Raw genomic sequence first — 26,605 nt, 5'->3', positions numbered from 1 at the left:
GTCCTTTCTTAATGTGCCTCCAATAGCCCATATGGTATTTATCACATTCTACTTTAGAATGTCCATTTGGCTGATGATACATTTCATCCAGTCAGATCTTTCCTACTACCTCCTATAAAGAAAAGAAGTAGGAGCCATATTGTGACAGTCTTGTTCTCTCATTTTTCTGCCGTTCCAATCTTAAATCACTTTCTTGTTTATCATTTACCCGCCTCTTCTTTTTTAATTAGCCTACTGAGATTAGATAGAAATGTACCTAAGAAAGGATATGTGTACATTAGTTAACTAGATAATAAAACTTCACACTGCAGAGAACATTCTAGAAGTATTTATTTCATTGCTGACCATTAGGTTGCAGCATGCAACTCTCAATAATGAGCTGCTACTCTCCACTCGTATAGAAGCACCAAATACTATGGTACCACTACTTAGGTCTTCAGCCTTTCAAAGGCTATTGCCAACATCATTACTTAGGGAGGGGCCTTTTAGGGACTTAAAAGCACTTATTGTCTGTAAAAAGTAACTTCATATATTTCATGCACATAACTCCAATTGGCAGATTTAGGTCCATAATAGAAAGAAAAAAAATTCTAGTTTTGTAAATTATCAGGAATAAAATAAACATTTCTCCTTGCTTTGTTATAATGAAGATTTTTTTTTTCCTCTACCAACAATCAGGACAGTAGCTTTGATGATCCCTCAGGGTTATAAAATTGCTTACTGGTTAAAGTTCTTTCCAAAGATGTTAAGAAATAAGAAGTTGGCTCATTTTTCTGTACAATTTAAAGAAATATTTGCAATATACGCAGGAGTTGTAGGTTATATCGTAGACCCTGTGATAATATTTAAAAGGCCTATTCTCCCCATTTAAAAAATTCTACCTCAGAAGGTAAAACGAAATCCCCATCATCCATTAGCAAAAAAGGAAAAAATCATAGGTACTTTTATTAGTTAATGGAAGCCACTGTAAATGAGTTATCTGGCTTGAGATCATCCTCAGTGAATTTACATAAACTGAAACAGGAATGAGGTGCCCTCAGAGACGTTCTCAGATAAATGTATTTAGTAGTTTGAGTAGTTGATCTGCAAAAACTTTAAATTTAATTAACTACACAGCTGAACATTTTCCATTTTGAAATTTGAGAATATCCTGAAAGGATGTTTATAGAACATAAAATTACTGGGCACGGGGAAGTTTTTAAAACGTTAGCGAATTGTGACAGGAGGAAAACAAAGAGTGGGGAAAACCATAGTAGAGAAAGTGAGGGAGGGGCAGGCCAAAGCCATGGTTATCAGCTGGGTCCTTCTTCTCATAAGCCAGGGGCCTCTGACTATCCATGTGCTATACTCACTCTTATACTAACATACACCAGATGCTGTAAAATAAAGTTAATAATGTCCCAAACGAATTTAGGTCTTGTATAAGGAGTAAATGAGAGAAAACATTTTAGCTTCTTAATCAAGGAGTGCTATAATATAATTTCAAGGCATCTTAATATAATTCATTTAATCCTAAAGCAATTGTGCAATAAGCAAAATACAAAAGGAAAACAACAAAGGTTAACTTCCTATAGGGGTCAATAGACAAGATCTGTGCAGCACAGCAATTAACCTTCACATACTGGAGTCTTGTTTGAAAGGCCGTCAAAAACTCAGATTACTGAAAATCACAACTGTCACCAACAAAAGGAATGTTGATTAGAGGCAAAAAACTTCCCAAAGGGCTGCCTTCTTTGAAGGAATTTCAAAATGTTGCTAGCACAGGTTGGCTAAGCTAAATCTCACTGATGGCTCCATTAGAGAATGAGAATGTCCCAGTCAGTGATGTTTTAAAAATGTACTGGGAAGGAAAAAACAAAATAAAACAATCTACTGTTCCCTAACATATATGGCTTAGCACCCAGAGAAAGCCTCTGCCCCCAAAAGAGACTTTCTACATAGGTCAAGCTTCATTAAATGAGGCGTAACCTTTCATTTTCAGGACATGGTCTTTTCTTGCAAGGTCTTTAGAGGCAGAAGTTCCACTTGGATTCTAACACACATCCCTGTGAGCTCAGCTTCCTGAAAACATACACCTACCAGGTTCTAGGTTCTCCCTCACCAGTGACTGTATTCACTACTTCACAGCCACCAGAATCGCACATACACTATTAACATGATGAAAAATACAGCTACTGCTGCAAGTTTGGCGTAAGTGGAACGCATGTTCAAGTACTTCGCATCCTGGCGGTATTTCTTGGACAGACTGGACAAATTGTTAGCCTTTGAATCCAAAGCTGTCAAAGAGGAAACAGAAAAACATGCATTAGTCTCTGGAATTATTTTATCAAAAGTATTAAGGCATAAAAATAACCAAAATGAGTGGCACTACAAAAATCAACCATGAAACTTAAATTATCATTTTTATTTTAAGGGTAAGGTTGTATATATGATTAATTCATGATCCTGAAACACTGTAAAATCTACAATGCATTTAAAAATTATCAGAACAAATTATATTCAAATTCTTTTTTTTTTTTGAGACAGAATCTCACTCTGTTGTCTGGGCTAGAGTGCTGTGGCGTCAGCCTAGCTCACAGCAACCTCAAACTCCTGGGCTCAAGCAATCCTACTGCCTCAGCCTCCCGAGTAGCTGGGACTACAGGCATGTGCCACCATGCCCAGCTAATTTGTTCTATATATTTTTAGTTGTGCAGCTAATTTCTTTCTATTTTTTTTTTAGTAGAGATGGGGTCTCGCTCTTGCTCAGGCTGGTCTCGAACTCCTGAGCTCAAACGATCCTCCTGCCTCGGCCTCCCAGAGTGCTAGGATCACAGGCGTGAGCCACCATGCCTGGCCCATGTTCAAATTCTTGAGGCTGTATGGTGAGGTGGTTAGTACAGGCTCTGGCCTTGGACTCTTTGGTTCAAATATCAGCTGTATCAGCCATACAACGTTGGTCAAGTCACTTAAATTCTCTAAAACTCAATTTCTTCATATATAAAATGAGGATAGTAACCGTAACTATATAACTATAACTATAAGATTGTAGGTACATGAGATTGCCTGTAAAATGAGCACAATGTCTGCATATGGTAAACATTTAGTAAATTCTAGCTGATATTTTTCTAATAATTATAATCATCTTCATAATCTTTTAATGGTCTAAATCATTCTTGCATATATTAAAAAATGATAATCCATGAAAAATAAAACTCAGATAACTAGTAAATTCAATTACCCAGATACTGTCTTAAGCTATACTTCAAGGATGACTATTAAAATTTCTAGCTGTTTTTGTTACAAAAAAGGGCTCATTCACCATTCTGTGGTGAACATAACCTATATCTTGCTCTTGCTCTGTAATTATCTTTCTCTCCTCAAGAAACATTGTTTTATACCTCAAAGAGCTAAAAGTAGAACTACCATTTGATCCAGCAATCTCATTACTGGGCATCTACCCAAAGGAAAAAAACACATTCCATAAAAAAGACATCTGCACTAGAATGTTTACAGCAGCACAATTCACAATTGCAAAGACGTGGAAACAACCCAAGTGCTCATCAATACATGAGTGGATTAATAAAATGTGGTATATGTATACCATGGAGTTCTACTCAGCCACAAAAAAACAATGGTGATCTAACACCTCTTGTATTATCCTGGATAGAGCTGGAGCCCATTCTACAAAGTGAAGTATCACTAGAATGGAAAAACAAGCACCACATGTATGCACCATCAAATTGGTATTAACTGATCAACACTTATGTGCACACATAGTAGTAACATTCATGGGAGGTCAGGCAGGTGGGAGCGGGGAGGAGGGGAGGAGGGGATGAGTATATTCACACCTAATGGGTGCGGTGTACACCATCTGGGGGATGGACACGATTGAAGCTCTGACTTGGGTGGGGCAAAGGCAATATATGTAACCTAAACATTTGTATGCTGTAATATGCTGAAATAAAAAAATAAAATAAAAATAAAATTAAAAAAATAATAGACAAGGGAAAAAAATAAAACTTGTTTTGTGCTTACCTTGCCAAAAAAAAAAAAAAAAAATTCTAAGATCCTCCACTTAGTAAAGACTATTACAAAATTAAAAGCTACCAGAAATTATATTTCAACAGACATGAAAGTTGTATTGTAACTAAAATATAATAACAGGTGGCTGGGCACAGTGGCTCATACCTGTAAACCCAGCACTTTGAGAGGCCAAGGCGGGAGGATGGTTTGAGGCCAGGAGTTCGAGACCAGCTTAGGCAACATAGCAAGAGACCTTGTCTCTATAAATAAAACAAAACAAAAAAACAAACCCCAAAACAAAAACAAGTGCTAAAAAGCACCAATATCTAGTAAATTAAGTTTTTTAGAATTTTCTGAAGTTTGTTTTTCCCCCACAAAGACATCCATCTATAATATTGTTATGTTCTTATAATCGTTAATTGAGCACTTAGAGAAATAGCCAGATAGATACAAGTTAGATCAGATTAAAATACAGGGCATATTTTAATAATAAAAACAAACTCTCTGCTTGATGTAAATAAGTTCTGACCAACTTTTTACTTCTTTAAATTTTTATAAAACTATTGTGCAATCTGAATTTGTTTGTTCTTCCTTAGAGAATGCTATTTGGAGTTGCTTAATACAGACTGATTTTGATTGGGAAATGTGACATTACTTAATAACACAGGCATGACAGCCACATCTAAATTAGCAACTGATTGTATGAGTAAGAAAAATATCTAGTCATGAAAGAGAGCAGTTAGGGGTGAGAAATAACCATGACAATGCTCAAGGAATCTTTTCAGTCAGGCTACTAAAATGTACACTCCATCGGACAGGGATTTTTAACTATAGTTTACTGTTACATCCTAAGTGCTCAGAACAAGGCCTGGAATAGAGTCAGCGCTCAACAAACATTTGCTGAAATAATCTACATCTGCAGAGAATAACTGGACAGAGGAATAATTATTAGGCCATATCAAGTAAGTAATAGTTAAGAGAATTCTTCTATCTAGGAACATTTTGAAACACATGATAGCATAAAGACAAAGCCACTGTTTGGAGAAGTCATTCAGCAAATATTTATGTTATTGGCACCATGTGAAGTGCTAGAGGATACAATAATGATCAAAATATAGATGATCCCTTCCTTTGTTGAACTGCAGGGAGCATTGTAGGGGCGATACCTTTGAATGAAAAAATAAAACCCATGGCTTAAAAGAATAGGTATATTTAGGCAGTAAAAAGGGACATAATTTGATTGTACTGAAAGAACACACAGGAACTACTCTTGGGTCTTAAATGCAAAGTAGACTAGCTCTAAAACTAGGAATCAGAAAGAGAAGTTATAAAAGATGGACTCTTATGAAGGAACTTAAAGAAGACAATATTCTTTAAGGTAGGTGAAGCCCTTTATTGTCCTTCAAATATGCTCTGTTCAGATATATTTTTTCTTCCACTTAAAATAAATATCACTCTTCACTCCTTCTTAATCCAACTAAATTCAGGAAATCTTTCCTGTTCACTTCACATTTATCTACTTCTTTCTATATCTAGTCCCTCCTTCCTTCTATATTCTACTTCCTTTCATATCTATTCTTATATAACTATTATTATGGTTCTTGTTATCTATATGTTAATTTAGAACTATTGTACACTGAAAATGGATAAAAATCCAGAAGACCAGGTTCTTCTAGGTACTGGCATTGTAATTTTTAGTAAGCCACGTAACTTTCCTGAGTCTCTGCTTCTTTATCTGTAAAACTGGTTTAATATCATGTACTTCACATGGGATTATTATAAAGATTAAATAATACACATCCTCATAGAATATTGCCTAAAACACAGTGAGATAATTGTTCCCTTAGACTATCAATTACTCTGTGAGAATGTTTCTTATCTTCCCTACCAGTACCCTGAAACTTCTTAGGGTAAAAAATGTACTTTTTCAATCAGCATATCAGCTTTGTAGCAAACAATAAAGCACTAGAAGAGCATTGTTTGCACTGTTGATAAACTCACGAATATAAAAATTTTGGATTTAAGAAGAATTCCTGTGATGGTCTGCTTTATCCCAGGTAGAAACTATGAGTCTATGTGATGAAAACTTACACAGACTCATTCAAAATTTGATGTTTAAAGAGTGTGAAGCTATATACTGGGATAACTGCTGACCACTAACATAAAGGTTAAAGTTTGCCATTCATAATAAGTAAAAACTCATTTACTAATGAATATGTAGCAAGGCTGAATTCAAGAAATACTTATTAAGAAATCTACTTGTGACCATTACTATGAGGAATATGAAAGTAAATGAAACAGATATAAAACACAAAAATACTATCTTTAAAGAGCTTAGGACACGCAGTGGCTCACACCTATAATCCTAGTACTTTGGGAGGCAGTGGGAAGTCACTTGAGGTGAGGCCAAGAGCTAGAGACCAGTTTGAGCAACACAGTGAAATCCTATCTCTACAAAAAAAAATCAGGCATGGTGGTGCTCGCCTATAGTCTCAGCTACTGGAGAGGCTGAGGCAGGAAGATGGCCTGAGCCCAACATTTTGAGGCTGCAGTGAGCTATGATGGCACCACTGTGCTCTAACCCAGGCAACAGAGTGAGACCCTGTCTGAATTTAAAGAAAAATAAAAGCTTACGTGCTCATATTAAATATTTAGGTAACAATTAAAATTAAACATCAGGCAAATATATGAATATATTTAACCTAATATTACCTAATTACCTATAATTTTAGAACTATAGGTAAAAATACCCAATTTTACATATATATTTACCTAATTTACCTTAAGTATATTTAAATATTTATATAAAATACATTATATAATATAAATATATTAATACATATTTATATGTGTTATTCGGGTAAATATATATTTAGTAAATATATATATTTAAGGTGAATTAGATAAATAAACACAAACATATAAAGATATAATTATATGTAAAAACAATTATGTAACTAAGTGCGTTAAGAGTTTAAAGTACAGAAGAGATTAATGGAATGTGGGCTATAAGGACCAAGGAAGGCTTCTCTGAAGAGGCAGGTCTTGTCTAGGTCTTAAAGGACAGGGCCAGTCTCAGGTGAGAATGGACCATTAAGGATGGTGAGGAAGCTGACCTGGCTGAGGGAGAATGCTTATGAACTAAGGAGAATAACAGACATTTGTAATCTCCTTATCTTCCATATACAGAGCACAATGCCTTACACACAGCAAGTACTCAATAACAATGACTGAATGAATGAAAAGTAAGTAGAGAGCAGACTGGATCATATCCTGTAGTTCCAAAGTTTTTCAGAAAGGAATGCCTTGATGAAAATGGCATTTTATAAAGAGTGATCTGGCAGCAGTAAAGTCTCCCACAGAGGCTAATCACAAAACCACTGCAATAAATCTTTGACAATTTTCTCCCATTCTTCTTTTCATTTCCCTTAATTTGTACAAGTGTTTCTGTATATAATTTATTTTTGCATAATTTATTTTGTAAACCTTGGAAACAGTAATTACTTCTAATATGCACGAGTCTTTTACACTGCTCCAACTCACAAAAAATAATCATGCGAGGGAAAAAACATATCATTTTGGAAGCTTTGTAATGACAGATGAATTCTTAACAGTCCTAGGTAGAATCTGACAGCACAAAAGGTACTGCAAAATAAGCTATCCTTGCCTATGGAATGAGAACCACTTCTTCATAAGACTCTTACTGCTTTTAGATACCTGAGAGTGCTTCTCCCCGTTGTAACACTTCTTCAATATTGGCCACCATGATTCTCTGCACATCTTGCAATTCAGTGTTGATGGAGCCTAGGTTTCTCCGAGCACGACTATCAATGTAGAGCTTCTTGGTTTTCTGAATGAAGGTATCTAGAATGATGAAGAAGTGACCATTAACAACTTCTTTCACATCCAACAAAGTTGTGAGGGATCAAAAGTACTGAGTTTAGGCCTAGATCTGCCAGCGTCCATGGTTAACCAGGCTCTTGGGTGAGTTCTAAAGTCTGGGCTTTGGTGTTTTCATTCATAAAATGTAAATACATAACTAGATGACCATTCAGGAGAAATGCTTTTGGACACCTTTGAATTAGAAGTATTTGCTATCAGAAGCCTTAGAGAAATTAAGACTCATGATAAGTCTTTCCCGAAAGCAGAAATTTTCAAACTGCATTCTGAGGACACTTAGGTCCTTAACTCTCACACATTAACTCTCCTCCTCACTTAACTCTACATATTCCCTAAAAGGACACTGGCAACACTCTAGTATCATTATACCCTAACACATAAAAAGGAGTTAATATCATTAAAGTTGAAAAACATTGCCTTAAAGTACTTTCTTTAATATACATTCCCAATTTTACCCCAATCATAAAACTCAGATAAAGCAAACATATGATAGAGAGTTTCCCAAAATACCAACATAAAACTGCAGTCTTATCCATTTTTAGCCTGTATCTGTATTCCTCAAAACTATACGAATAACTTATTAGTACAGATATTTTTAACTTTTAGCAAAAATCTTAAGTTATATATGCTGGACACCTTTCATTTGCCTCTTCAGATCTCCTCTCCACCTTTCTGCGCCTTGCTTTCTGACCTGGGAAACCGGCCTGTATGAAGTGCATCAATGCACCCTTTGGCTTCCAGTTAGGTTCAGGTAATGAAGGAGCCTCAACAGTAGAGAAGAAATGTAGATAGTGATATCAGGGTATTTATTCCCCTGGCTCCTTTCTGAGAAGTCACTTTGGGCCGGCAGTTCCCTCTACCAAAAGTTACTTCTCTCAAGTTGGCCTTCGCTATACATTTTCTCCTTTTCAGGTCCCAAAACTACTCGTTCCCCTTACACTTTCAGGCCTAAGGATAGTAACAACTACTGCTACTGATCCCAGGTTACAGTATCTTGTGGTTCTCCTATAGCCCATTCATAACTTTGTATATAATCCCTTAAGCTATTAATAATTTGAGTATACCATCTACTTTCTGTGTGACTCTGACACATTTGTCTTATTTTTTTCTTGAGTTTACTTGATTGTTACTGTCTTCAAAAATAAAATTTGAAATGTTGGACATTATATAAATTAGCATTTGGAGAGCCTGTAGTTATGAAACACTAGAGTGTTTTGCCAAATTTTCTCTATTTCTGAAAAGCAAGATGACATACTTATCTATCAAACTTGAAACACTTCAGAAATTCTGAGATAGTAAAACTACTTTCTTTTTTAACCAAAAATTTCAGTGATGTAGCCCGATCCTACCTGTCTTCACTCCCTGTACTTAATGTACTAAGTTCATTACCTTTGATCTATTGCTATCAGATACTTTACCAGGTCTGACTGGTAATGAGTCTTTCTATAATTCTTATACAAATACAGACACCCACACTTACCACTTCTAAATGTAGTAAATATTATCCCCTGATACCATATATCTTCTATTTTTTTTAAAAATTAAAGGATGTTATTCTACTAAAAGAAACAAAGCACCATTCTTTCTGATTTCTAAATTCTGATCTCCATAAGGTGAACTTTACTGTGAGTGTGTGTCTATGGGTTGGGGGAAAGATGAAATCAGCTATTATATGCCAATCAAGTAGATCTTTAGGCACAGGTCCTATTCCACATGACCCTAATGAAGAACCAAACCAAATAACAAAAATGGGCAAAAGGCAACAGGTTCTATGAGGAAAAGATTAAAAGACTAGAGAAAATTACTTATAAGAAGGAAGCCTCATTCATTCAAAAAGACATAAAGAGGTAGAATGGGTGAGGAGGCAGAAGCCAAAACTTCAGTAAGTAAACATGAGAAAAAATGTGTCAATATTTTATCAGTGTAACAAATAGCTTCTCCTTATTGTTTGCTGCCTTGATAGAGAAGTGAGGGGCAAAAACTTACCAAACTCAATAAAGGAATAGGGTCTAGACACAGTGGGCACCTTCTTCCCATGCTGTTCATCAAATTCTGAGTGCAAATCTTCTAGGTAGGCAAAAGCCAACTTCTTAGGAAAGGCTGCTTCACACAAAACCAAATAACACACCCCCTGCTCAATAATGTAGCTGGAAAGATAAAATAGTTGTTTGTAAATAACAGTACCTCCAACAGATTGAAGCAGAATCTCAGTACCATACAAGCTTTTGAAAATATCTAGCCTAAACTCTTTGGCTGGCTAAATCAGAAAGTAAACTTCAAACCACAAATCCTTGGAATCAGAAAGCAAACATACTTCCATTATCAGCAGTATGTTCCAAAAGAAGTATTTAGACATAATGATATAATTTTTATTCATTCATTACACAGTTCTTCAATTAATATATCTTAATATCTGACTTCTTGAAAAATTCAGAGTTGTGACTCCATCCACCCTTTGATTCTGTGTAGTAAACTAGTTTACACATATTTAAACTCCTTCTGGCCCAAAACAGTGAAACTAGAAATTTTTGTGGATACTTAAAAGTTGAATGTAAATGCCATAATATTTACTGGGTATAGAAAATAGTGGCTTCAGGACTAATAACACTGCCTAATTTCCAGGCTAGGAGAACTCTGTAATCAACTGGAAACTATCCAACAATAGAACTGATTTCCTCTTGTGATAATGAGTTCCCTGGCACTCTAGGAAGGGCTATATGACTATATGTCTGAGATATTCTTGGGAAAAGGTTAGGCTACTAAGTGGTCTTCAAACTTCTTTTTAGCCATAGTACTCTTTATTTCAACAAAACTTATATTCTGAAGTTTTTTAGTTTAAATAGGAGTTTGCAAATAGTTTCACCATTCTACGGGTTGTCTATTCACCCTGTTGACTGTTTCCTTTGCTGTGCAGAAGCTTTTTAGTTTAATATAGTCTCATTTGTCTATTTTTTTGTTCTTGTTGCCTGTGCTTTTGAAGTCTTAGCCATAAAATTTTGCCTAGACCAATGTCCTAAAGTATTTCTCCCATGTTTTCTTCTAGTAGTTTTAGAGTTTTGGGTCTTATGTTTGAATCTTTAATCCATTTTGAGTTGATTTTTATATGCGATAAGAGACAGGGATCTAGTTTTATTGATCTAACAAGAGACTAATATCTAGAATATACAAGGAACTCAAACAACTCAACAGCTAAATAGACATTTCTCAAGACATAAAAAAAGACTAACAAATATATGAAAAAATGCTCAACATCATTAATCATCAGAGAAATGCAAATCAAAACCACAGTGAGGTACTATCCCACCCAGTTAGAATGCCTATTATCAAAAAGACAAAAAATAACAAGTGCTGGCAAAGATATGGAGAAAAGAGAACTCATACACTATTGGTAGGAATATAAATTAGAACAGCCATTATGGAAGACATTATGGAGGTTTCTTAAAACACTAAAAATGGAATTATCATCTCATCCAGCAATCCCACTACTGGATATTTATACAAAGAAAAGGAAATCAGTATATCAACGGGATACATGCACCCTCATGTTTACTGAAATACTATTCACAATAGCTAATATATGGAACCAACTTAAAGGTCCATTAACGAATGGATAATAAAAATATGTTGTTTATATACACAATGAAATACTATTCAGACATAAAAAGAAAGACAGCCTATCGCTCTCAGCAACACGGATGAGCCTGGGGGACATTATGCCAAGCAAAATAAGTCAGGCACAGAAAGATAAATACTGCATGTTTTCATATGTGTGGGAGGCAAAAAAATTTTTTTGAGCTCATGGAAGTACAGAGTAGAATTGTGGATATTAGAGGCTGAGAAGGGTAAGAGAGAGGGGAGGATGGGGAGAGGTTGGTTAATGGATACAAAATTTCAGCTAACAGGAGGAATGAGTTCTGGTGTTCTGCAGCACTGTAGGGTGAATACAGTTAACCATAATTTAATGAATATTTTCAAAAAGCTAGAAGAGAGGATTTTGAATGTTCACAAGACAAAGAAATAATAAATGTTTAAGGCAGTAGATATGCTAATTACACTGATTTGATCATTATGCATTATATACACATATTGAAACATCATTTGGTATCCTATAAATATGACAATTATTATATATCAACTAAAAATAAAAGGAAAAAATAAGTAGGAGTTTAAGAGTCCTAAGCATTATATATATACTTCCATCCTTGACCTTTCTATGTGGTTCCTGAGGCATTCTAGGGCTCCACAGAGGATAATTTAAAGACTATTATATCATCTCTCAGGCCCCTTAAACTATATTAATAATACAGCTGTCCTATCGCTTGCTTGGGCATCTGAACTCACCTTGCCTTCAGTCTACATCATCTTTTATAACATCAGTTTTAGTCCCTAAAAGTAAACATACCGTATTACCCTGCTTACAAAGTCTAGGAGTTTCCCAATACCTATAAAATAAAATCATACTCCTTGGTATACTCCTTGGTACAGTCCTTCAAAATAAGCGTAAGCCACACTCTGTCATATATCCTAATACACCACACAGCATGCTGTTCTCCAACAAGCTAGATTCTTTATATCTTGGTGGCTTTCTGCTTATGTTGTTTTTTTCTAACTGCTAATGCTCTTTTATGTACCTGGAAAAATCCTATTTATTTTCATATACTCAATTCTACTACGATTTTTTTTCTGTGAAACTTCTCTGTATTCTCCCTTCCTCTATTCCCTTTCTTCAAACTTATCCCACACAAATAGGTATTTATTGCTTCCTTCTCTCTACTCTCAAAACATTTTATTTGTATCCCCCACAAATAGGTATTTATTGCTTCCTTCTGCCTACTCCCAAAACATTTTATTTATATCCATTTAGCAGCATTTTTTGCTCTTAAGGTATTATAGTAAACTTGTTTGAGTATGTGTCTCTATGCTCATTAAAAGGTATGGACATTAAAGGCAGGACTTAATACAAGGTCTGGCAAAGAATAAATCTTTAATAAATAGCTCTTGGCTGGAAATAAAGGATATGAGATTATAAAGCTCCTAAAGGAACCAGGCAGAAGAAAATCTCTTCTCAATTCCTTGGGAACTTTCCTAGGTCTTTTGTTCCCTAACCTTTGGTAGAGATAAAGAAACTATACATCAAGTGGCTATATTTTTTTGGTGTTGAAAATTAGACTAATACAAAAAGTTTCAGATACTATGCAAATTAATACCTTATGAAATGTAATGTTCACCATTTTCATAACCTATAGGCCAGGGTTTTGTTTCTGTTTTGGTGTACTTGTTTTTGATAGGTGAAGATTTTTTTTTTTTTAAGTTAAACATAACAGGTTCCTTTCCAGCCTAAATTACCTTATTATCTGGGTCCCTAAAATAGCAAAGATTATTTAGTTAATTCTTTTTTATTTTCTTTTGATCTTCTTATATTCTTTTTCTTTTAATCCTTCCTGTTTTATCAGCTTCAAACCAAACATGTATTAAACATTTAACACCAATTATTTGTAGATAATTTAAAATCTACAAATAGGAGATCCTTAATCCCTTTCTCAACGGTATGTGTTGTCTATAACCACTGAGATGCTCTTAGATTATCTTTTATAATTTTCTTTTTTCTAAATAATAACAATATTTCTTGACTATTCCCTATGTGCCAGGCAAGATACTAAGAAATATACATGGATTCCCTCATAATCCTCTCAAAACTTCTGTGATTATTTTCCTCGTTTTATAGAGGAAACTGAGGCTTGGAGAAGTTATTTGAGTTGCTCAAAGTTGCACTGTTAGTAACATTTGTTACATTTGAGCAAGGGTACTAACCTAAATGTGGCTGGCTCCAAGATATTCCTAAAGCAATAAGTTATCCATTATTGCATGATGAATATAGAATTCATTAGACACAGGTTAACAGGTTAAATTACTATAAGCTTGTTGAATAAACAAACCAAGATTTTAGTTTGTATAATTAGAGCCAGGGAAGTTGCTTCTATGAAGAGACTATATTTTTAAGGTAATTTTTACTTTTAAAAAGTTGTTACTGTTCTTATCAGGTGTTACATTACTATATTTCATACTTAAATGATCATAAAGAAATCAGGCGTATACTCACTGAAAAGTCATGGCTCCTGCTTCCAAGGTACATCTGGTAGGGGACTGTTCGTTCAACTTCCGAAAGAGTTGCTTAGCTTGACTCTGGTACTGTTGAAGGTCCCGGCCAGACTGAAAGAAGACACTTTCATTTAAGAATTTTCCACAAAAAAAGCTATCAATTAATGAGAAGCACCATGATATTATGAGAACACTATGTGAATAAGGTCCTTCAATTACATAAGGTTATTAAGATTTATTTTAGCAAAAGAAAGATGACCTAGTTTTAGAACAAAAAGGAAAACCTAAACCCTAGTTCTTCAAGAAGATCACATTAGCTATTTGCTAAGCAGCAAAAGTGTATACCTCAACTACATTTAAGGCATGCTTAACTTTCAATCCAATGTTCTTTCCACTATTAGGATAGTACCCTCCTCCTAAACCATTTACTTCCAAGTTACTGGCACAGAACTGTACAGCATGTGCTATACTTGGGGAAAATTCTGAGAACAACAGATCGATGAATCTCATTTTTATGCTAGAATATCAAGCACAATCTTCCACAAAGTATTACATTATTGAGCATTTAAGCAAAACTAAATGTATACATCCATGACTGCAAATTTTATGAACACTATGACTTCAATTAGGTAAAAATGAGCAAGACGAAAGACAAAAAGTTGAAAGTCAAATACCCTTTACTGCATAAATCTACTTAGTTCCTGAGTTTGGATAGCAAAAGTTTGAATACAGAGGAATATATACAAACAAAAATGAAAATAATAACATTCAGATGCTATAATTACAGAAAATATTTTCTTGAATAATTTCTAAATTTTACAATTAAAAAAAAAAGAGGGGCTGGGCATGGTGGCTCAGGCCTGTAATCCTAGCACTCTGGGAGGCCGAGGCGGGAGGATCATTTGAGCTCAGGAGTTCGAGACCAGCCTGAGCAAGAGCAAGACCCTGTCTCTACTAAAAAAATATAGAAAGAAATTAGCTGGACAACTAAATATATATATAGAAAACATTAGCCGTGTATGGTGGTGCATGCCTGTAGTCCCAGCTACTCGGGAGGCTGAGGCAGTAGGATTGCTTGAGCCCAGGAGTTTGAGGTTGCTGTGAGCTAGGCTGATACCACAGCACTCTAGCCGGGGCAACAGAGTGAGACTCCGTCTCAAAAAAAAAAAAAAAAAAGAGGGAAAAAATCTATTAGGGGAAATAACAGTGTCATTTCAAAAGGAGAAAATCATACCTCACTAATCTAGATCCAAAGGGAAAATGAAAGGCATGAAGAACGGAAAGCAAATATACATTGTTTATTCATCCACATTCAGGGGGCAGAAGGGGCTTTATGTTAGCTATGATCTGAATGTTTGTTGGTGTTCTACCAAAATCCATGTTATAAACCTCCAAGGTGATAGTATCAGGAAGTGGAACCTTTGGGAGGTGATTAGGTCATAAGGGTAGAGCCCTCATGGTTGGGATTAGTGCCCTTATAAAAGAGACCCCAGAGAGCTAGCTTGCCCTTTCCACTATGTGAGCACACAGTTAGAAGGCACCATCTATGAACCAAGAACAGGCCCTCACTTGCCACCCAATCTGTTGGCACCTTGATCTTGGACTTCCCGGCCTCCAGAACTGGAGAAATACATTTCTGTTGTTTATAAGCCATCCAGTTTATGGCATTTTATCATAGCAGCCCAAACAGACTGAGATGTTGCTATGTGACGGAAAGGAATTATTCTACTTCAGAATTATGTATTTTGGATCAAAGATAAGAACACAGTCTCCTTTTGACAGATGTTAATAACTAAAATGTTTAAATAGAAACTGTTTATACTAGGGTCTCCCAGGGTACGAGTCTGAGGTCTAATTTTGAGAAAGTACAAAGTAATATCTTAAAATTCTAGAAAGTATACCACTTAGCTAATAGAAAAAACAAGGAAGCAATGATAAAATGATAAAGTGGCCGATCAGCAAATGTACAAGTATAGGACAATAAGTTTCTAAGCTATATTTAAAATGAACTGGAAACTTCAATATGAACAAGCGGGTGAATAAGCATGAGGTAAACCAGGGGAGTTATGTAGAGTCCACTTGAAGTATTAGTCTGTAGATTTATTTTGTTTAGCACTGCTCTTATGTGTTATAATGCTGTTCATTTGACAAATATTTCTATATTAACATATGTATATATGCATGTCTGTGCATATATACATAGTTTTATATATTAAATAGTACTTTATAATAATTAACATATAACATATTAGCATTATCATATTAAACAGTACTGCTAATATATGGTCAGCCAGTAAAGGAAAGTAAATAAGATCACATGCTTTCAACCAATAAAACTGGTACAAAGTATCATATTTTTCTAAATTTGAATGGTACTTACCAATCTGTTTGTTCCACCAATGCCATTATGTGGCATTCTGAAGAGATCTGAATCCACAAGAGTAATAAAAAGGGATGCAAAAAATGTTGGAAATACTACTAAAGTGGTAAGAAAGAATATCAAGGCCGGGCACGGTGGCTCACGCCTGTAATCCTAGCACTCTGAGAGGCTAAGGCGGGTGGATTGTTTGAGCTCAGGAGTTTGAGACCAGCCTGAGGAAGAGCAAGACCCCGTCTCTACTAAAAATAGAAAGAAATTATATGGACAGCTAAAAATATATATAGAAAAAAAAATTAACCGGGCATGATGGCGCATGCCTGTAGTCCCAGCTACTTGGGAGGCTGAGGCAGTAGGATCGCTTAAGCCGAGGAGTCTGAAGTTGCTGTGAGCTAGGCTGACCCCACGGCACTCACTCTAGCCCGGGCAACAAAGTGAGACTCTGTCTCAAAAAAAAAAAAAGAATATCAAGAAGAATTTCAACCTTGGCTTCACACTAGAATCATTTGGGGATCTTAAAAAAACTACTCATGCTCAATCTCCACCCCCAAACCAATTAAACCAGCATCTTGGAGGTAGGGCTCTGACACTGGTATGTTTTATTTTTATTTTATTTTATTATTATTTTTTTTTTTGAGACAGAGTCTCACTTTGTTGCCCGGGCTAGAGTGAGTGCCATGATGTCAGCCTAGCTCACAGCAACCTCAAACTCCTGGGCTTAGCGATCCTCCTGCCTCAGCCTCCCGAGTAGCTGGGACTACAGGCACGTGCCACCATGCCTGGCTAATTTTTTCTATATATACTTTTAGTTGTCCAGATAATTTATTTCTATTTTTTAGTAGAGATGGGGTCTCGCTCAGGCTGGTCTCGAACTCCTGACCTCGAGTGATCCACCCGCCTCGGCCTCCCAGAGGGCTAGGATTACAGGCGTGAGCCACCGCGCCCGGCCTGGTATGTTTTAAATAACCACAACGACAGATGTCAAGTATAAGTTCTTTGCTAAAGGCAAGTAAGTACCTTAAAAGGACTAGTTGAAGAAAAGATGGCAAAAAATTGTCAGCCACATAAAGACTGGTATAAATCCTTTGACATTATAAGAGACATTGTAAAAATTGCTGCAATCTGAGAAAAAGAGACTAACAACTGTACCAACTACAAGAAACTACAGCCAAAAACATGATATAATTTCAGAAATTTGCAAACAACATAGCAAAGATTGCCAATATACAACACTGGGGACATATATACATAGAGATTATAGTATGCCAACAAACATTTCACAATGTTGGTTCAGTTAGCGTTACCATTCCTGATAACACAATGCTGGCACAATCTTTTTGGTTAAATGATAATAGTTCTGGTATATTCATATAATGGAATATTATGCAGCCATTAAAATGCTGCATTAATAGTTAATGATTTGAGGAAATATTCATCACACACTGCTAAGTGGAAAAAAAATTAGGAACAGTCTTACAATATTACTAATTAGTTCTAAACATATACACACAAGTATGTTTAAGGTCATCACCAAAATAGATATAATTTGAGAAGAGATTATAAGTAATAATCACCACTAACATTTGGTCATTTTGCTTGTACATATTTACTGAACTTTTCTATAATAAGCATGGATTAATTTAATAATGAGAAAAATTATTAATTTATTCCTGTTTATTACATATTTGCACCCAGAGTATTTATTGTGTGCAATTCTAGTCTATGAACTATAAGAAAGGCAAGATGGAATTACAGATTCTTCAGAAATGGGCAAATGAAATTATTAAGTGCTTACTTTCTGCCAGGCATTGTTCTAGACATTTTATATAATTTAACTCATTATTTAATCTTCAAAACTACCCTATGAGGTGATTAGAATTACTATGCCTATTTTTTATTGGACAAGTCAAACTTGCCTAAGGACTCCAGGCTAAAAGGGGAGGAGCTACGACTTTAACCCAGGACATCTGGCTCTGAGAGCCACTGCTCCTAAGTATTATACTATGCCATCTCTATATTGAAATTGCTTCAATAATACATCCACCTTTTAGGTAATGTCTTACTATTTTATACTAAATCCAATTCATAGGAAATGCTAAGAAACCAGATGGCAGCTCTGATCTAGATCTGACAAAACAACAACATAACCACTGCTTCACACAATGACCTTTAGTTTGCTTTCAAGATCAAAGTCACAAAGGGCCCACAATCAGCCAGTCCACCTAAAAATATTTAGATGTCCTTATTCTATTTTCTACTTCATCTGCAACAGATTAATGAACTTTGCATATGGTATAATGATATCTGTTAATAATCCAATAATGAAGTGTATTACAGTAACTGGAAAAATTGTGAAATAAATTTGAGGTTATCGAATAGCATATTTAAGATTTGGCTCTATATACTACAAAAGGTGCGAGGTAGTAATCTGCCACACAATACTTTTCATTGCTGTCACCTAGGACTACTAAACAACTAGTTGTATTAAATGTCATCTTTCGCCTTTTTAAGAATGTTTAGATAAGCTCTTATCATTTTTAAATTCCTGTTGAATTCAGCTGGTCAAAGTCCAGCAGCACCAAGAACCAACCATTTTCCTCTAAAAGCAATTACAGTAAGTTGATTCATCAACCCTTGATGATTAGGAGAGTAAGACAGTTTAACTGTACAACAGATTATCTGCTCTCTTGGAGCTTCCTGTTGTCTGCTTGGTTAGATCTAACACCTTCTGCAAGTCTGGACTGCCCTCCACAGCACTGGGGAAAATAAAAGGGAAGAGAACGCAGTAATTTTGAGGTAAAACAGAAAGGTAGATAAGGAAATTGCAGAAATCCTAAAAGGAGAAACAAACCATGAAAGAAGGTAGAAAGGAAATAGATAGGATATCAGTTATGGAGCCTCAGTTTGGGGAGAAAATCCCATCTATCTGGCCTAAGCCTAAATTTCTAGTTAAGCATAAACTAAACACTGTGTATAAAATACTCCAGTTATTTTTCCTTGTCACAACAAAGTGGGGAGGGTGATGGTATTCCTGAAATCTAGGGGACAGAGCCCAGAGGTGTTGTCAGATATCCTAAAATGCACAGGACAGTCCCCCATAGTAAAGAATTATCCTATCCATCTCAAAACGTCAACAGTGTTGAGGTGAAGAAGTTCTGACGAAAAATTCCATTATGCTACTTATTAGCTGTGTGACCTTAGGCAAATGACCTATCCTCTCTAAGCTTCAGAGCTTCCTTATCTATAAATGGGGATAATAATAGTATCTATTCTAATTTGGTTGGTACAAGGATTGAATGAAATAATGCACTTAACAGGCTTAGCACAGTGCTTGGTATATAGCAGGTGCTCTTATAAATGTTCTGTATACTACTGTAGTAGTAAAAATAAGTTTAAATTCATATTTTCACAGACATTAAAGTTTAGGAAAAACTTTATTATTCAAAGTCAAAAGTCAGAATTACAATGACAACATATTTTTGTGTAAAACTTCTTTTCTTGTCAGTTAAACAAAGCAACCTTTCCTGGTAGACCAATACTAAATCAATGCCAAATTTAGAATTAAGAAACAAACAATAATAAATCAATTAATTTCTCCATAAAGTTTCAAGGCAGAGAGAGTAGGGGCCCACTAAAATTAAGTAGACTTTCAAAGCCACATTGTATTCTTTGACCACATTGGAATTCAATGCAATAGTTGGAAAACTGACCTGATTCCACCTGCCACCAAGTGGGGGGAAACTATTTCTTCATATACTTCAAGGAAATTTCACCACACTATCTCCCGTTTGTTCAAATAATGTTCCTGGGCTCTTTTGAACAATTACACTCCTGCAGAGTGGTCCTAGAAAATTCTCAACAAATTGGAGAATTTAGAGTAAAACATTGCACAACTGAAAATTCAGGGTATGTTATATTTTTCACAATTTATTTCATTGATTTGACTTTGTTTTGTGGTATAAACAGAATATATTTCACTTAGCATGGCCTGCAACTTTATTATGTGTATTATTACCCTCCTAAAAGTAAACATTTTTCCAATTCAAACCTAAAAAGGCATAAAATCAAATAGAACAGTTCCTTACTATGAGGTCCTACTGTCAGCTTAGATGTCACTTCTTCTGGGAAGACTTTCATGATCTTCCAAAACCAACTTAGATACCTTTTCCATATTCAATCACAGAACCCTCTTCCTCTTCCATGGCAGTTACACTACATCATAATTTTAAGTTATCTGACTTTTCCTTTAGACTATGAGCTCCATGAAGGTAGAGACTACGTCCCCTAAATCCCTGCATTAACACCATGCCTGGCACATTTGATGTGCTCAGTAAGATTTTTTTTTTGCGGCATGAATATATGAATGAGAAGTCCAAAAGAAATGTGCAAAATATTTTTGTCTAGAACTCATCGTATTTAAGCCTTGAAGTTTTAAAAAACTACTTGGGCTGTATGAGAAAGCAAAATAAAATCGATCACTTTAAGTAAATTATAAAAATTCCATTCTCAGCCTCTCATCTTCAGGGACCTCCCAAGCTTGCTCCAGAATGTCTCACACCAGAAATTTCTCTCTCGTGATTTTGAAACAAAGCAGCTTCCTTTTAAAATATGTAGAGGAGTTGTTGTTTTACATGAATTCAGTATATTTTTAAACACCTACTAGTTTAAAGCTGCTGTTGCAAAAGCTACAGAGAACACAAAGATGATTAAGACCTGTCATTTGCCTGCTAGGAAACTCAATTTATTGAAAGACAAAGAAAAAAAATAAAACAAGGTACAACGCATTACAGGATTTTGATAAGGTTTATTGGAAACTTGGGAATTGGCCTTACTCTTGAAAGAAGGTACTATACTGAACTTTAAAAAGTACTTACATGTGGCAATAATGACCTCACCCACTTTCAGAAAATGTCAGCAAGCTAGGTCAAGGATCAGGTGCTACATTAAAAAGAGTTGAAGAATTTAGGAGCTGATTTTTTCCAGGATTTGTCAGTAGCCTTATTAGCAGCAGAAAATTAGAAGTCCTGATTTTAACAAAGTCCCCGAAGAGTCAGAGAACACTGGGTGATCACAATAGCCGAACCTATCCCTTCTCCAAAGCGTTTTCCTAAAGAGAAACAGGTAACACAAAAATCTAACTCCGCCGTCAGGAAAGATTCCACTCACACTAGTCTTTACACCACCAAAAGATAAAAGAACACTTCAGAGGGGCGGGGAGTGCCTGGGAGGTCACAAGGGTCTCCTGAGTCCTAGGAAGAAATCCGGTGCGGAGAGCAAACCACGCTGGCAGGGACTTAGGGTCGCGGGAATCTAGTAGTAGCTCACCTGTTCGTCTTCCTGCATCGAGGCGGCCAGCGGTAGCCCGTCCGCCACTCGGGCAATCATTGTTAGCAACACCATCTTCACAGGCTACTGGGACCCAACACTGGCCCGGACAGCCGTAGGTGTCGTCCTCGCTTCCTCGGCGGCAACAAGAGTTATACCTCTAGCTCAGTCCCCGAAGATCCGGCTGCTTGCGTCTCAGCTTCCAGCTGAGGTGGCCGGAAACAGCTCAAGAGCTTTCCACTACCGGTCCGCAGAATTGGCTTCCCACCGAGAACTACAACTACAGCAACACTGGTTCCGCAGTCTCTCCTTCCACCTTCGTACGCTTCCAAGGTCCAGCCCACTTTTCTGGATTTTGAGTTTAGAATAAGCCTTGCCCCTAGAGGGGGCGTGGTACTTGAACTGAAACCGAATTTTCTACTTCCTCATACTTTGTTTTGGGAGAGAGCTGGGAAGGAGAGTGGGAGTGGGTGGGTATTGAGGTGAAGGGTATGTGAAAAAACCTGAAAATTTCATATTTAATTTTTTTATTTTGTATACATTATATACATAACATTTTTTATATTTGTATATTTTTTTCGCATTTTTTGTCTGTTCTTTTTGCTTGCTTGTTTATGCTGTATCCCCAGATCCTTGAACAGTTTCTGCTAAGAGGTCAATAAATATTTGTTGTATGTGTGTATAAATGAACAAGTACTGGACCTCAGATATCACCTACATCAGTCAGCCTATCAAAGGCTAGGATCTCTGCTACAGCTATGATAGGTAGCAGGGTAGCCTCAGTAGAACTTCCAGTGGTTGGGCAATCATTCCCTATTGGAGCAACTTCTGGACAATTGCACCTAAAGAAGTGTTCCCAGCTCTGTTTTCTGGTGTTTCCAAGATGGGGACAACAGCCTCTTAGGTTTTTGTTTTTTTTTTTAAATGAATATTAGGGTTTTGTAAATTTAAAAAAGTTATACAAATGTTTTTATTCATTTATTTATTATAACTTAATAACACCTACTCTTTACTAAGTGCTTACAAGTTAATGCTTGTGTTAACAGAAACACTGCTATGTGCTTTATAGATATTAGTTAATTTAACCAAACAACCCTGTATGGTTGTTTATTACTAGGACCTAACTTTGAATTTGGGGGAAAAGACTCAGAGTAATTTTTCCGAGGTCACACAGCTAGCAATGATGGAAACAAGATACGAGCTCAGGTTCAACTCCAAATCCTAGTGTGATTCCATCTTAACTTTTGCCCATAAGTTAAAGAGCTCATGCTTTAACTTTTTCTATTGTCCTTCAGCTATTAGGAGAAAACTAGCATTATTTTATCAGAGGCTTTTGGGAAGAAAATCGAGTAAGACCTAGTGATTGACTCCACATGAAAGATGAAGGACTAGAATAGGTAAGACAAAAAAATCAGTGGTGTTATTAACAGAGACAGTGAGAAAGTGCAATAGAAGGTAAGCCTTGTGTATATAGGAACCTAAGTTGGTAGAAGCATAATATATTACATTTAAAAAAGCCCATAGATGTAATTTGTTCTAACTTCCCTTCCTCCCACTCAGTAAGGACATGCCTTCTACCACAGTCTCAAATGATGGTCATCCAGCCTCTGCTGGCACAATTCCAGTAACAGGGAATTAATGATATAAATATTTTCACTAAGGAACTGCCATATGATCAAAGAAGGAGAGAGAGAAGAATGTAGTAGGCACGTACAGAGAAGCAGATTTGGAGCAAGAGTCCCAGATTCTTTTCAGTTTCTGGCTCTAGGCTCTTTCCAAGGCCCATACACATTCTTTCCCTTGGGTTCTACCAGACACGGTTGTTTCTTTATAACCCCCCTTTTCTGCTTTGGCTACTTTGAGTTAGTTTCTGTTACTTACAACCACCACTACCACAAAATTTAGCTAACATAGGAATGCAGAGTCACCCCATATCAACCATTTCTTGGAACAACAACATTCGTACTTATACCTCTTTTTTTTTTTTTTTGAGACAGAGTTTCACTGTGTTGCCCGGGCTAGAGTGCCGTGGCGTCAGCCTAGCTCACAGCAACCTCAAATGCCTGGGCTCAAGCAATCCTCCTGCTTCAGCCTCCCGAATAACTGGGACTATAGGCATGCGCCACCATGCCCGGCTAATTTTTTCTATATATATTTTTAGCTGTCCATATAATTTCTTTCTATTTTTAGTAGAGACAGTGTCTCGCTCTTGCTCAGGCTGGTCTCAAACTCCTGAGCTTAAATAATCTGTCCACCTTGGCCTCCCAGAGTGCTAGGATTACAGGCATGAGCCACTGCGCCCAGCCTCATACTTATACCTCTTACTTTTTTCCTCTTTAACTCACTAGATGAATCTGGTACCCTCCAGACACACTGAAATTATTATTCCAGGAAAAGTACAGTAGTCTTCTTAGGTTGTTGAGCAGTCATCAGGAGAAAGCTGGGGTTATCTTTGTCTGAAAGTGCCCAATATTCAGACCTTAGGAGCTCTGGAATCTGAGTCCCTTTTGCTTTTGACTTGATCAGCATCATCTTATTCACATCCAGGAGGTGTTACCTTTGAGTTCCTGCCCTTTCATTTTTTTGAGCAGTACAGGACTGTGAAAAATGGCTAACATTGTGATCAGTAAGTGGAAGGCCTTCAACTATTTTACATTCAATAAAAAAAGAATATCAACAGCACTCTGGGAGGCTGAGGCGGGTGGATTGCTCAAGGTCAGGAGTTCAAGACCAGCCTCAGCAAGAGCGAGACCCCGTCTCTACTAAAAATAGAAAGAAATTATCTGGCCAACTAAAAAATATATATAGAAAAAATTAGCCGGGCATGGTGGCACATGCCTGTAGTCCCAGCTACTCGGGAGGCTGAGGCAGTAGGATCGCTTAAGCCCAGGAGTTTGAGGTTGCTGTGAGCTAGGCTGATGCCACGGCACTCTCTCTAGCCCGGGCAACACAGTGAGACTCTGTCTCAAAAAAAAAAAAAAAAAAATCAACAAACATTTGTTCAGAACTTTAGAATTTATAAAGCTAATGTATATCCTTTGCCTAAAACCTGACAATAGCCCTGTGAAATGGGTAAAATCCAAGAACCCTGGAGTTTGTAAATGTTGCACTAGGGGGGAAAAAAGTAAACATAAGCCTGTAATAGCTACAGCTGCCAGCAAATTCTTGGAATCGAGTTATGCACCTATCTAAATCAATTTATATTAAACTGGCAAAACGGGACAAGACTTTCCATTATAGCAGAGGTTTTTATTTGGTTTTTGTTTGTTCTTTTAGAGTTGTGGTCTCCCTCTGTTGCCCAGGCTAGAGTGTAGTGGCAGATCGTAACTCACTGCAGCCTGAACTCCTGGGCTCAAACGATGCTTCTGCCTCAGCCTTCCAAGGAGTTGGGACTACTGGCCCAATTGCGCCTGTCTTAAAAATTTTACAAGTATGATCAAAGGAAGCAATAGTTAGAGGCTTGTGTCCATTCATAAACAATTCTCTGGAGTGCCTAATTATATTCCAGACACTGAGCTAGGTGATAAAGATGAATAAATAACAATCCTAGCAACCTGTGGCCCATATCTACCCCAGACCAAACACTGTCGCTCAGGAGAAGAGGTCTGCAAATAAATGGCAGCTCCTGTTTGAATCACACGATTATATAAATGGAAAAGAGATTTCTCAGAAGGAGGTAGTGCTCTTGGCTGACAAAAGAATAGACGGTTACTGTACCTGGACAGACATCCAACTGTATGCACTAGTATGGTTATTAAAATACCAGTTACTTTTTAAAAATGGAATATTTTCTTACAGATCAGTAAATAGCCGCTGCCCTGACCCTCCCTTCTGGAGTCCCCACCTCCTACTCTACAGCACGAGAACGCTTAATATTCTGTCTGCACAGTTCAGCCAGATTCGGTTCTGATTGGTGGTTTTCCACACCAGTCATTTTCGATAGCTCGGTCTCCCGGCTTGGCCATTGGCTACCTCCTGGGACTCAAGCACGGTCTGCCCTCCGCTCTGGCACCGCCCCCTGGCATCGCCCCGCCCTGGCACCAACCCTTGGCCACGCCCCTGACCACGCCCCCGGCACCTCCTCCCGGCCACGCCGGCTCACACCCGGGTGGGGAAGTAACGCATGTGGTGGGCGTAAGGCCCCCGTCTGTACTGGTGGTTAAATACAGGTTGTTTCGAATTATTAATATCAGCCCTGACTGAACCTTCTTACAGTGTGAGTTGCGTGAAGGCAGGACTTTGTCTTGAGATTTCGTGAATTCGTTCACAGCTGTTAGCTGTGTCGTTCACACAATCGGTTCAGTCAGCCAAGTGAAAGTAAAGGGCTGGGGGAGGAGGAAAGAGGAGAAAAGAACAAGGTGCGCATAATGTCTTGTGAAAGCCTCTATTTAAAATAATTACTACTTTATATAGCCTGTTTCAAATATTGAGCCATAGCAAAGCTATCCCTTGCCTTCTAGAAGCAGCTACCTTGTGAAACCAACCACTATTTTCATCGTGTCTGTGTGGTTTCCCTACTTTGTCAGGAAAGCCGGACAGGGAGCAAGCCTAGCTGGTTCAATCCCCTGGAACTTGAGATAGTGTGGAAGGATAATTGGGGTAGTTTTGATAACACCTAAAATACTGTATTGGACTTAAATTTTTTTTTAAGCAGATTTCTTCTACTGCTAGTCAATAAACGCTTTCAGAACACCGGGGTCTAGTATTCTGTACCTGGAACCTAATAAATGCTCAATTAATGTTTACAAAAGAGATGACTGAGTGAATAAATGATATGTCTCTTGGATTGAGACGATACTCACTGGTTGTATACAGCACAATTCACAGCTGGTACTGTACTAAGTGAAGACGTATCTGCCATTTCTTTTATTCTTCCATTTAGTTATTCAACTACTATGA

General features: G+C 36.9%; 1 protein-coding gene across 1 annotated transcript; it reads right to left on the bottom strand.

Moving 5' to 3' along the window:
* Nucleotides 1-312: 312 nt before the first annotated feature.
* SEC22B (SEC22 homolog B, vesicle trafficking protein) lies at nucleotides 313-22,102 on the bottom strand. The gene is made up of 5 exons (XM_045544825.1): nucleotides 21,707-22,102; nucleotides 14,006-14,115; nucleotides 9,892-10,052; nucleotides 7,723-7,869; nucleotides 313-2,276 (listed from the first exon to the last, which is right to left on the bottom strand). The coding sequence occupies exons 1-5, from the start codon at nucleotides 21,779-21,781 to the stop codon at nucleotides 2,122-2,124; spliced, it is 648 nt and encodes a 215-aa protein (XP_045400781.1). The 5' UTR covers nucleotides 21,782-22,102; the 3' UTR covers nucleotides 313-2,121.
* Nucleotides 22,103-26,605: the final 4,503 nt, after the last annotated feature.

Source organism: Lemur catta, chromosome 3 (genome assembly GCF_020740605.2).
Source record: "Lemur catta isolate mLemCat1 chromosome 3, mLemCat1.pri, whole genome shotgun sequence".
In the NCBI taxonomy this organism is placed as follows: Eukaryota; Metazoa; Chordata; class Mammalia; order Primates; family Lemuridae; genus Lemur; species Lemur catta.
The sequence above is the reverse complement of the archived record's forward strand: the minus strand, read 5'-3'. Positions and strand labels throughout refer to the sequence as shown.

Bases quoted from the DNA above. Each gene is read 5' to 3' on its own strand.
- SEC22B (XM_045544825.1), bottom strand. From the start codon at position 21,781: ATGGTGTTGCTAACAATGATTGCCCGAGTGGCGGACGGGCTACCGCTG. The intron at 10,053-14,005 runs GTGAGTATACGC...TTATCTTTCCAG, and splicing joins GCAGGAGCCATGACTTTTCA to CTACATTATTGAGCAGGGGG. The intron at 7,870-9,891 runs GTAAGTTTTTGC...TCATCATTCTAG, and splicing joins CTATTCCTTTATTGAGTTTG to ATACCTTCATTCAGAAAACC.